General features: G+C 39.3%; 1 protein-coding gene across 1 annotated transcript in view; it reads right to left on the bottom strand.

Moving 5' to 3' along the window:
• PCK1 (phosphoenolpyruvate carboxykinase 1) overlaps positions 1–1,979 on the bottom strand; it is a 6,665-nt gene extending 4,686 nt beyond the window's left edge. The window contains exons 1-2 of the mRNA XM_085313890.1: positions 1,741–1,979; positions 204–385 (exon numbers count right to left, since the gene is read on the bottom strand). Of these exons, the coding sequence (XP_085170016.1) occupies positions 204–385; positions 1,741–1,964 (406 nt within the window). The 5' untranslated portion in view covers positions 1,965–1,979. The remainder of the gene's footprint in view (positions 1–203; positions 386–1,740) is intronic.
• Positions 1,980–13,613: the final 11,634 nt, after the last annotated feature.

Here is a 13,613-nt window from a genome sequence, read left to right as displayed (position 1 = left end):
TTACTAGAGAGAGACTGATGACTATGCATGTGCAGACTTTTGGATCTGTTGTAAAGATCCAGATGAAACCTGAAAGATGACTAATGTCAGGGGTACCCACCTAAACCTTTAGCTAAAATGTTTTTAATTAAAGATTACAATAATTATTAGTAGTGTTTCTGTAACTCTAAAAGTGCAGTGTCAGCTTTTCTTTTCTCACCCACCTTGCATGCAGCCTGGAAATCTGATACTGAAAGCTTTCTCAAAATCTTCTTCTGACATCCAGCGGCCCAGCTGGCTAGTTCCAGTTTTAGGGATTGGAATGGTATCTCTCTGTTCTTGAGTGATAATGACAGTTTTGCTCTCAATTCTTGCCACATCTCTTGGATCAGTGAGAGCCAACCAGCTGCATTTCAACCAAAATGATGAAATTAGGCTTTGATCATTTAAAAAAACAATATAACCTTTTTAACACTTCTGTAAGACCCCTTTAGCACAAAAGGGCAAAATGTTTTGTAAAGGTAAATCAATACATCTGAGACAACCTCAGAAGTTAGTCAAATACATTCTCTCATACAAAGTATCTCAGGACATTGTAGAATGAATAACAAATTATATGGCTTGGGAAATTCTTATTACTCCTTAATACTCCTCTGTCTCTTACATCAGTTTTATTCCCTGTTGCYAGCTTGCAGGCAAAAGTTAATCTCATTCTCATCAGTACAGATAAGTAAAAATAGTTTTACATAAGGACCACAAAGTGACGCCTTGAGCAAAATGGATTCCAAGCAAGTACTTTAAATGTTGGTATATAGGTCTGTGGGACCAGAATCCAGCCTAGTGGATTGGCATTGTCCTTTAAGTTGAAGGCATCGCAAAAGAAACACTCAGTATCATAAAAAGTAAAGCTGGATTATTAGACAGGATTATTTTTTCCTCTTTCAAAGAATTTGTCATTTATTTACAATGAAGAGGATTACTTTACCATTTTCACCTCTGTGCATAGAAATTTTCTATGAGGATAAAAATGTTCTAGTTGGGCTGTCATAACCATCATCACTACAGCTAAGCATATAATTAACAATGAATAATTTATCTGGTGAATTTTGCCCTTTTCTCTCCCAAATAGTCTGCAAACAGATTGCCAAATTCTTGCACTTTGGAGTTATTCAAAAGTCTTTGCAGATTTCTTCCATGAAGATTTCTTGGTCCAGCACGTAATTCCCAAGCATGTACTTGTTAATATTCTCCTTTCATGTTGGGTTAGTTGGGAAAGATGAGGGAATATTTGAAAAAAGTATTTGCTGAATACATTACAGTCAAAGCTCATCGGCACAATATGAATAATGCCTGTGCTGAATAATATTTGAACACCCACAGAGCTATCTGAATGCTGCAGAAAAGTATTTGATGAATAAATTAATTGACTGAAATAGTAGAATTCTTAAGATGTATTTGCTAAAAAATGTTTAACTATTGCTAATGATTAGTTACATAAGTCTCATGATATTGTTTCAGTTTCCCAGTTTATATAACTAATCAATAGAGACAATGTACAGTTGGTAGTCAAATTGATTAATAAAGTTTTAGTTAATTTTGAGAGAAAAAAATTGTTCTTCCTGATTATTTAACCTATGTAAGCTACAGTTCTAAAATGCTCATGAAAAGTAAATATTAAAGGGTTTTGAACACTTTTAAATGCAAACAGATAGAAAATGCTTATCACTATTCTGAACTCCTACCTTTTTTTATGACACTCACCAGTTCTCGTACTTGCTCAGCTTCTTGATCATGCCTTGCTCTACCATGATGTCCAGAATTTTTTGGTTTTCTTCTTCTGAACCATCACAAATATGAATGCTTTCAGGCTGGCACAGCTTGGCATTACTTTCAATGAACTCTCTCACTTCTGGAGGCAGGCTCTGCAAATCCCCCTGGATAACCTTGGGGATGATGTTTAGGTTGGTCTTCAACTGTGGGGGCATTTCTGTAGCCTGCAGTAGATCTGGATGATGAGTCTGAAATACTGATCACAAGCTAAAATCAAATGTTGTCTGTTAGCACATTATGTCATTCTAACTGGTATAAATGTGTTTTCCTACAATGCATAATAGAAAGACAGAATTGGTTGCAGATTTGATTGTGTACTTCTACTAAATCAGTATAAAGAACTCAGATCACTGGTAATTTAAAGATGGAAAAAATATATAGACACAATTCTACTTACTTTCTTTAAAAGAGCTCAGAGAGGATTTTGCTGTCCCTTTCAGTTGATCCAATTTCTCTTGCTTTGGAATGCTCTCGTGATCATGGGTTTCCAAGGAGGCATTCTGCTTTCTTAAATAGTCTTTGTGGAGGTGCCCAGCCCACTAGGTGAGGTGAGGGAGGCTTGTCCTTGACGTCACCGCTGAATGCGCCTTGGGACACTGCCACTGACACATTGTCATCATGAGGAGTTGTCAACAAAACAGCCCTGAAGAGGTAATCATTTAACAGGTTTGATTAATGAATGCTGAAAGCAATGATTCTCTGGGTTTGCTGTTTGAAGCAGTTAGAAAATTTACCCAATTTGTCCAAACTTTGATCTAGTTTGTCTTTGAAACCCAAAGTGTCACAACTTCTTCATGTGTGGGAAAAGTTGAGTACAAAGAGTATCTGGAACGAGGAACAGAGGGTCAGCCAGGCAAGGCACAGTTGGTGAGTTTTGTAAGCAGCCACTTGCTAGTTGGCTGTGAAGTGGAGGCTTGTCCAAGGTGTGCTAACTTACCTTGGGAATGTTGCCTGATCTAGGGATAAAGTTCAGCACTCATCAGTGATAGACTTGATACTCACTACATATGCCTATGGCCTTCTTGCTGTCCATGCAATTCTAAAAATACAAGCAATGCAAATCTCTATATTGGGTTTCCTATAGTGCTGGCGAGAAAAAGCTTTTGATTATGGCTCACTTCAGGCTCTTGCAAACTGAACAGTTATTTTCCATCACTACAAGTGCAGAGAAGAGGCAGGTCAGCAATTTTTTTAGTGATCAAAYCCCTTCTTATGATCTTATTTGTTAATTTACTGGGGCCTTATGGGGACCATAAAATATTAACCCATCTTTAAATTAGTACCCAAAGACAAGGCACAAAATAGCTCAGGAATGTGACTGCATACTTGCTTCATGTGTAGGTATGAAGTATACTATATATACATGTACATATACATATTTACATACATGCMTTACTATGATTGTATAGATACCAGCAGACAAAGAAAACTGAAGAAATAAAACCTACTGCCATTTCATGCTGTTCCACACCAGTCCCCGTGAAGTGTCTGGGGACTGCTGACGGGGTTTCTGCTGCAGGTGTAATACCTCGTTCACAGCAGTCACAGAACGGCATCTGGTAATCTGACTTAAGCTTGAGGGCTGCCTTTAAATCAACAAAATTGATGCGAGTGTACTCCATAAAGGATGTTCACAACCTGCCCACCCAGGCTCGTGCCAGTCAGTAATACTTTTCTAAAAGGCTTTCCTTGATACAGACAGCACTGGCTTGCAAGCCCCAAACGGCTGGGCTCGGCTGAGTAGCACGGAGCAGGACTCCTGCCGGCCCGACAGCTTTTGTGTGTGAAACATCACAAAGTTGCAGGCTCTCAAAGTGAAGTGGCTGGTGACCGCAGGAACGCTTCCCCTGGGACTGAGTCCTCCTATCTTTCCTGCAAAGCTTTTTATTATGTTTTGTAAAAGCAAAGGGAAGAAAATAGTGAAGTAACAGGGGCTGTCCTTGATGCACAGCAAGGCCAAACATTACTGAAAAGGAAAACAAAAATCTGGTAGGATAAGAGGTGCTAAAGATTGCTCCAGAAGGGGCTTGGCAGCAAGGAAAGGTAAAATCAAAGACAGCTTAATGATGACAGCAGTGCTGTTTGTGTTTTGGGTCTGTGTACCATCTCAAAAGCAGAGCTGATCAGAAATACTTTGGCCATCCTTTTTCTTATTATATTATTAAATACGTCATTAAAAATAAAAGCTTCAACAATACTAAGCATACTAGTATTTCAGTGAAGTGCAAAATACTCAAGAGTCCTTGGAGATGGCCAAATAAGTCATTATACACATAAATAACAACGTGAGAGTAAAACAGCAGTACTTCAGTTTGTAGAAAGAAACACAGTTGGCTTAACAATGATCTCAYTGCAGCTTGAGAAAAGCCCAAATGAAAGCTTAAACTTGACAGTGCAACAGAGTGGGATTAGTCCTAGTGTCTCTTCAGTTTTGAGTGGAGGAAAAAAAATCCTCAAACCCAGAGCATTAGTTTCTGCCAATTAAATTATAGTCAGGCAGGTGTTGTGCAAATTTTTTCACACTGCAATCCTAACCTCCCACAATCTTGCTATAGAAACTGTGGGCTTCTCTTGAGAAGACACTAAATATGCCAAATTGGTGGCACTGTGTTATGAACATATGTCCATTAAAAATCACATTAAGGATTCCAAATGTTTTTCATTTGTGATGGCAGCAGGGCTTGAGTGCAGATGTCCACTGGGAATTCTAGACACTTAAGCATCAAATTACTTGTATTTAGGTAACACCTCTCATCAGAGGATCTCAAAGTATATCACAAACACTGTGAGCCTCAAGCCCCTATATAAAACATGCATACTACTTTGTGCTGTGGTACAGTGGAGTAACTGGAGCATATATAAATCGGGGCCAAGATTCTTCCAAGAACCTTCTCATTTTGGAGACTGAACTTTTAGATACCCGGCATGTGGTGTTGAATGTTCAACCTGAAGATATTTTGAATTCTCATAACTCCCACTGCATGCAAGTAGCATCTCCAGTAGTTTGGCTGAAGTGGTTTTGAGGTGTTCACCCAGCATTGGTGTGTGCTACTGTTTGCTATATATGCTCCTGTTTTTTTGGATTCAGTAAGCTGAGAAGTTTCACTAGCGAGAAATATGAGAGGTGGGGAGATGTAATGGCTTTTTTCAAAAAAAGTGTCTGTAACGTAAAGTTTATTTTCCATTTAAATGACAACTCTTTTTTTTTTCTTTAATTAGTAGTAGCTGTATTATAACACCTCTCATCTATTAGCTGGTACAACTCCTTTGATTTAAACTTTTCTTGGCACTTTTCCTCTGTACTTTTTTGACACTTGAATGTGATGCTCATCAGGTGTCTTCTTGGAAGCTGTCAAATTATTTAAATGAGTGTGACCCTGACATTTCTAGATGATTGTGTTCAGTAAGTACCTTGAAAGGAGTGTTTTTAGGATGTTTGCTTTGATGGACACCAGGCTGTTCAAAATAAAGGTTTTGAGTACTTCAATTTAGACTGACCTACTAGAACTCAGAGCAGTAAATGTAAAGGTTCTTCAGATGCTCAGTGTGTCACAAAAAAGTTTTCGACCTCATCACCACAGAGAAGTGCAATAAAGCACTCAATGAGATATGAAAGTTGTTAATGGCATATAATAGAAACACTATCCCCCTCCCATTTCTAATCATCCTAGATACTGTCACTTCACAAAAAAGTTTGTGACAGTTTGTTTTGTTATAAAATTATAGATTTTTTTTAAAGATTCTCTAGGCTGTGCTGCTAACTCAAGAACATTTTCTTGTTTTTTTCTATGATGCTGTGCTCAGTCGATATTGAACATAGTTCAACTATCATTGTATTAGTTGCTGCACAAACCCAGATCCAAGGGCAGTCCTTGCCCAGCTAAATGGATAGCTTATAGAGACAACATCAGGGAATATTCCCTGAATTTTACCAAAGAAAACCTGAACTACACACATTGCCTACAATTGCAAAAGAATCTGCAACAGAGCCAATGTTTATTCCAACCCCCCACATGCCTGTCTGATATTTCCATCTCACAACCACACTTCTTATGGGTGGTTCTTCAGCACCTGATACAGTTGCATTAGATTTGGTGGAGGATCTGGCCATAGGTGCTGCATATTCCTTTCCTTGTGGGTTGTGCTGTGTAAATGGTGAAACTGGGCCTCTGGGATCAGCAAGGACAGAGAGCAGCATATTGTGATTGCAGCGCTTCTCGCCTTACCTCCCTGTCTCCAATCAAAACTGATACACTGTTATTTGTCTCTAGGCTGCTTGCAAGATTATCTTAACACGTTGGTGGATCCCTATGGCAGTGTAACACTTTTGTCCGATTCCAAAGTTAGATGGCTTGTTCTGGTCGCAGAGAAGTGGGAAGGGATAAGCCTGGCTATTTTTTCCCCTGATTACGTGCCACTTTCACTAGCCAGTCCAACTTTTCATCTTGACAACAGACATGTGAAAATTTCTCAAAAGTAATGGAAGTAAATCGCTATGCATTAGAACATGCTCCTGTCTTCATGAACCTTGGATGCTTAGTATCACCTCGAGGGCTCAACCCTGAGCTGTGCTTTAGGGGAAGTCCTTGTTGTGCCACAGTACCTGATGCCAAGACTGACATTATGCGCAGGCAGATGGCTTTCTTGCTTGTTGTTCCTCTGCTTTGGCAAGGTAACTATGTATTCTGGAACTTCTTCTTGCAGACTGACTTTTACAGGCTCTGAGATATGGTTATAGTCACCCAGAGAAGGTGAAGGTTTTCTCTTTTCTGTTTTCTAAGGAACAAAAGCTGGAGCCCTAGATAGGGTGGTATTGTGGCTCATACACTGACTATCTGTAAAGGATACTGAGGTTGTAATTCTACTTTTCCACTGGCTTCAATTTAATTGTCACACTGGCAACTCCTCTCTGCAACACAAGTGAGCCCATTTCCAGGCTATGGTCCAGTTCTGAGACAGGAAATCCTTCCAGCAGCTTGAGAGGTTACAGATGTCTAACCTCGCACCCTGATTTTACAGCTCGATCTCATGTGGGAGACAGCACTGCATGCTCAGAGAATTCACAGAGCAGGAAAGTGGGGCAAGTGGTCCTCATTAATGATGCTGGTTTGTGTAGTGGCTCTGAGCAGCACGTTACTCACTGTTCATCCTTCTTCACCAACTAGTTCTGGAGATGGGGTAGATTCACATAATTTTAATGCTCATGAGTAGTCAACTTTGGAACATCTTCTCCATCTATGACTCTAATCTGAGGACTCTTCTTTCTCAAGTAACACTCATAGCAGGCATCCATGTGAATATTTGGGTAATTGGTTCTGTAGCCACTGCTATCTGAAGAGTGGACATATACAAGTAATCCTCCGAAGTGTGAGTTTCGAAGGTCTCCTAATCTACTGTGGAGGATCTGACAGGCCCATGGAGAGTTTCAGCCCACGAAGAGTTTGACTAGCTTTGTCCTAGCCAGCACCAGGTTGATAAGAACATAACTACGATTTTTGCGTGGTTAATATATTTTTTTGGCTGGATGCACAGCAGAGCCACAGCCAGGAGAGAAGGGGACAAACTGTACTAAACAGAGTGGAAAACAGTCAGCATAAGGTTGTGTGTTTCCCTTCACCTATGCAGCATCTGCTCTGTTCAGTCACACAAAGCCCAGATGGCACTGAGAATCAGCTTTGCAAATAAAAATGGGTAACCCTTGCCAGAGCAAAATCTGTTTACCATGTAGCTGTATGTTCGCAGCTGTCAAGGACTCCCTGCTTCCTACCTGTAGAGGAGATAAATGACAAATATCTTTGTAACAAACCCACACAGTTTTAAGCAGCAGGAGGCTATGTTTCAACCTTTTGTTCTCTAGCAGTTTTCTGGCTTCCTGCTGGTTACTGGGGTTGTGCTAACTGTGCCCCTTGACAAAAATTTCACCTGCTCAGGCCCTGTGGATTAGTTTACTTTTTCTGAGATGAGATAACCTTGATTCCTCCTGCTCCTTCCCATTTTGTGCTGCTCCCTGTTTCTGTGTTCCTTGCTTGTTAGTAGCACTCTGTCCAGGAACGCCTCTGTGTCACACAGCTCCATCCACCTGAGTGGCAGCATGCTTTTTTCATTTCTTTAAATACTCCCATTCACCTTTTATCTCTCCTGTCATTTTCATCCCTCATCACATGCAATCTGACCCAATGGACACCCATTTCTATACCTTTTTCACCAGCCCAGTTCTCTAAATAGGCTCTGGACAGTGACCATGGGTACAGACAGAGGTCTAGATTCTGTTATGGGTTGCCCGCTATGGGTTTCCTCTTTGACATTGCATCCCCAAACTTTTATTTTCTCTACAGGAAAGGGACTGGGAAGTGATAATGCCGCTTTCATTCTTCTGCATTCTTCCTACTTTGACAGTTCCTGTCCTGAGGCATTTAAAACCTAATTAGATAAGATCATTATCTCTTATCATATTTATGTTCTGGGCCACAGGTAGTAGTCTTTGCTAGATCCTCTTTAAATTATTGTAATGCAAATAACATGTTCTTACTTGAAAGGAAATATATTTACTACAACCTGTTTTCTGCTTTGCCAGCAGCACAAAAGCACCAACCTGGGCTGAACTGTGTTTTCTGTTTCAAACAAGATTTGTTCTATATTTTTCTCAGGAAAATAGCTTTGATGAATATTTCAAGTGTTTTGTAACACTGAAACAACAAAAGGGTAGAGAAGCTGATTATGCAGGAATAAGTCAAGTTACAGCTAAAGGTCAGAAGGCAAACGAGCCTATGTCAAGCACTCCATACCTTTTGGTTCTTGAACCTGACTGCTGCAGGAAAATCAATATTACAAAAACCTCTGTAATAGATCACATGTTTACTGCTAAACCCTGATGTAAGTGTTAATAGGTCAGGTGAAATCCTATACACTGTACATTAATTGTTTAGCACATTTCTGATAGGAGGAAGGCAACACAGATGGACCACAATGGGATGTTTCTTTCAACATAAAAACATCTTTGATGGCCAGTGTAAACAGGTCCTATCAGAGAAATGTCATGAATATGATTAGTGCTATGAATGACAGACTCAGTAAAGAAGCCAGCATCAAATAGGCTCTGGAGATCATAGTCTTTTCTCATCCTTTTAGGTTAGCATAAAGATAGAAGTCTGACTCTGCTGTACTTGTTTCTGTTGATTGACTACCTGCATCTGTGTCCAGACTTACTAGTTCAGGCTGATTCATAAGCATATGAATACTGTTTACTTAAAGAGAAACCTCTTACACATGAGCTTAAACTGATATGTACAACTGAATAGCAGCTGACTTGCATACTGCAAATAGAAGAAAGTAACCACTTCCTAGCCTTCAACAGCTTACAAATTTGCATTGCAATAGCACTAAGGCAGTACCTCTTTTTATTGGGTGAAAACATACAATACTCTCTGCCCAGGAGATCTTACTGTTTAAAAAGCACAAAAGAACGCTATGAAAGACAGAATAAGAGATTGTAAGTTAACAGTGAGACAGGTCTGAACAGAGTAATACCCATTATTCAGAATACACCAGCCACTTAGCTGTTTTCATTTACTTCCTAGGCACTTCCTCATTGCAGCGTTTAGAAAGATTATAAAGAGGACGACAATAAAGCTCATTTTGTTTGTTCTTATAGAAGCACAGAAATACAGTATAGGAGACACGATTATACATCTTTTGTGTATGTTCCTCATGCCTGATGGAAAGGCATGAGGCTATTTGTTTTTGTTCCTTATAAACGATGATTTGTCACCAGAGCAGGGAGGAAGATTCTGATATATCTCTGCTGATAGATATCAAGGCATAAATCACCTGCTGTCAGTGAAGTCATGCTCGTATGCGTTTCTTTAAATATGTCCTTAAAAATTTTGTAGCCCATTCTAGATTTCTTTGCATTTTAATATCAGGAAGCTTGATTCAGATGCTCCAGAAACTTCAGTACTTGTGCAGGTTTGTGATCTAAGCTGGAAATGCTTGCATGGAAAGCCATTGCTCTTCCGAACCCACTAACCAACTTACTGCTGATTTTGCAAGGTTTAATGTGCATGCTACGTATCTATGTGGAAGCAGAATTTGCACTCCTTTGGGTTGTACATCTCATTCATTTATTAGGACAATGATTTAATAGTTTCATTCTCTGGTGATCCTATTAACTTCCAAGCACTGATGACTGTTTAGTTGTGCACAAAGAGCTGTTCTCAGAACTGTTTTCCTGATTAAAGATTAACAATGCGATAAAAGCAAGGAAACATGCGCATCCTTGAATTTTGTTACTTACATCAGTTGGGTTAAACCTTTACTATCTTTTCTCACTGTGTATCTTCATTTTGTGTTTGGCAATCAAATTCTGCACAGCCCTAGCACGTTTCCTCCAGTTTAGTCAAAACAAGAGGAAAACTTTCTGCCTTTTAAGCTTTTAACTCTCTGACCCTTGCACAAACAGCAGCAAAAACCTTTACCGACTAACTAAAGGGAGTTGTCTTTAAAACTTTCTTTGCAATCTCCTGGATTAAAGAGTATTCTGTAAAAGCAGTGGAAGTCACGGAGGTGTGGCTAAGTGTGTAACCATGTTACTGTCTTTTGAAATAGAAAAAGTAATATGCTTCTCAGCTAAACACCCTTCTTCCAAGCAGACCCAGGCGCACAGGTCTGTGGTCTGCCATGAGCAGCCAATTGTGCGTTACTGGATTGTGGAACTGTTCATATGTCTTGACGTCAGATGAAAAGATTAATAGATAAACTGTAATTATGGTTAATGTTTTTTTAGACAACTTCCATGACTTGTGTCCGAGCAATCAGCCCTGGTATTTTCAGCTCCAACAAGCTTATGTTAAATATTTCCCATTTCATACATGCAACATTTCTATATTATTATGCTCTGTTTTTGTCATGCTATATAATTACAATCATTAACAGTATGGGACAGTACTTTAAAAGTATAGACAAGACTTAAAAGCATAAGTCCTTTAACTTAATAGAACTGCTATGGTTTTTCTACGAGACCCACTTGTATTTAAAGAGATGACTCCCTTCTCTTAGAGCCAAGATGAACACTGCAGCAAAGAGAGTAAAGCAAGGCTTTCTCTGCACCGTAGGCACAGCCCTCGGCAAGCTGACTGCATGGGAATGGCACAGGCCAAGCAAGCGCTGTGCCACAGTGTGAGCTCTGCATCTGTCCTCATCTGTGCACCAAGAAAGCCATGGGGTCATTTATTGCTGGGCTAGTCACTTGTCAGTCAATGCCCTCCAAGAGGACATCTATCTGTTTTTGCTTTGCTGTGCTCCCACCTCTCCCTTGCTTTGAAGAATAAGTAAAGAAACAAGTAGAACTGTGTGTTCTGAAGTTCCTGGGTCTGAAGCCTAACTCGCTGTTATATGGCTGTAGAGATGGGAACGGAGCCTTATGCCTATTTGTGTGAATCCAGGTCAAATCTAAATACTAAATGAATCTGCTGAAATAAACTGCAACTCACATCTCAGGGCATGCCTGGCGGGGGGAGGGGGAAGGAGGATTTTTTATAATAGTCTTCTTTCCAAATGATCAGCATCTGTTCTGAAATGCAGAATGTATAATTTCTCCAGAGAATCAAGTTAATTCTGAATCTGCAACTTTCTGTTTCCTAGAACAGCATCCAAAAGAATATAATCCATTTTTTTTTCATTTTGCTCATTAGCTGACAGGCTTTCATTTTTTAATTAAGGTTTCTGGTGATCTCTGAAGAAGTGCTTCATCAGTGTGAAAAGCAAGTGCTAAAGGAACAACAAGCTAACGATAACACCAGAAAGTGCAGTGGAAAGATTTAAAGCATTGAGTGACTACAGCTTCATAACTGAACAGTATTTAAAGGAGACATAGGAATTATAACGCTGTACTCAGTTCCTGTGAAATAGGTGATGGTGTGGAGAAGGTTATTTACTGCTGTCAGTATTAAGACAGGCACTATCTCACTGCAAAACAGGTGAAGAAGGTAGCAACTGTCCCTAGTGTAAGAGAAAAAGTAAAGGAGTGTATGTTCTTAGATCAGTGTTAAGGCATATAGATACCACTACGACGGGTGTAGTGTGAATACAACATACACTTGGAAACGAAAGTGAGACATTGGAGGAAAGTGATAATGGAAAACTTTCCAGGTGCCAGGTGGACTAGGATATTAAAGCTGTCAAAATAAGTCACAACAAAAAGGCTGAGCTTTCTAATAGACTAACAGGAGTCATGTTCTGGATGAAAATGGAGTTTCAACTACAAGAGGGAATATCATAAATGGGACATTATGAGCATGTAAGGTTAAACTGGGGCTTGCTTTTTCGCTTTGTTCTTTTTTTCCCCCTTTCTTTCTATTACATGAATTGATCCTATGCTGCAACAGTCCTGATCTACTCCGAGTTTTGCAGACAGGTCAAAAATCTGCAAATAAATCACACTATTATTGCTTCACATATTTATCTATTCTGGGCCTAATTCCAAACCCATTTAAATTGATGGCAGATCTTCTATTGGCATCAAGGGACTATACCTTCGGACCCATGACAGGAAGATGGAGGTGCAAAATACACACAATAATGGCTGCTTATACTGCCTCTGCAGTCATCTGAAGTGACTTTCTAAAACACAGGACAGGAATAAAACTGAAGACTTTGAATTAACCTCAAGGTCAAAGATGCTTTCTTATATGGTGATAGACCTTTTATAAAAAATCAACTGCATCTAACAAGCATTAAATATCTTAAATGTGTAAAAGGAACTCTATTCAGATTTAAGAGTGAGAATCTGAACAAATAATCCAATATTTTACTCATGTCAAAAATAGTTGAGCTGCTTACACACAGGGGAAAAACATAGATCAGATACAAGTCTCCTCTGATTCCCTAGCACAGCCAAGAGTAGAATTTAGTCTGCTGATTTAGGATTTTAGTTGTCCATGTATTCACCTTCATGCACTGGTAGATTCTTATCAGCAGTTTATCTGCAGCTTTGTTTTTTATGTAACCTTTTTTAGCACAAGAGGATGGGAATCAGTGAAATTCTCCATTAGAAAATACTCCTAATAAACAGTAATTAATACTGAATCTGTTTACCCCCACAAAATATAATTATGATGAAAAAAAGGTTCTCTGTTTTTTCACGGTATAAAGGCACACTGTTGACTTGTTAGAAAGGAGTGGACCCTTCAGAGGAGCGGGTAAAAGCCTGAATGCAGTTAGAGATAGGTGATGCACAGACAGCACTGGTTACTGTAGAGACTGTATACACAACAGACCATAACGGCCATTATGGAGCCATTAACCTCTGTTGTGTCAAAATGTAATTAGAGAATGGTAGAATTTCTAGACTTCTGATCCAAGTGGTTCCTTTAAATCTGAGAAAAATGAACTGAAGTGCTGTTCTGTGTTTGAGTTATAAATCCTTGAAAATATAAGTTTATAATGGAAATAATGACACATCTTTAGAGCTACATGAGCGGTGCTGGTATTAATAATGCAGATGTACAAGGCAGGACAGCACTTGGATGCTGATGACTGTTCAAGTGTACCAAAACTCATTAAAATGACCAAAACATATTAACAACTTTTTTCCTCAGTGCCCTTGAATCATAATTGGGTAGTATACAGTAGCAACTTGGAGAGATTCAGAAATATGTTAAGAAGTATAATTTCTGACTAAAGTCATCAGCAGCATAAATATATGAAAGCATTTTGTATTCTGTACCTTATTCTTTGTGGTTTTGAGAGTCCACGGATTCTGTAGATTGTAAACGACATGGCGTCTGACTAAAATATTGACCCCAAGT

Source organism: Rhea americana, unplaced genomic scaffold, assembly GCF_003343005.1.
Source record: "Rhea americana isolate MKP2758 unplaced genomic scaffold, rheAme1 scaffold_4, whole genome shotgun sequence".
Taxonomy (NCBI): Eukaryota; Metazoa; Chordata; class Aves; order Rheiformes; family Rheidae; genus Rhea; species Rhea americana.
The sequence above is the reverse complement of the archived record's forward strand: the minus strand, read 5'-3'. Positions and strand labels throughout refer to the sequence as shown.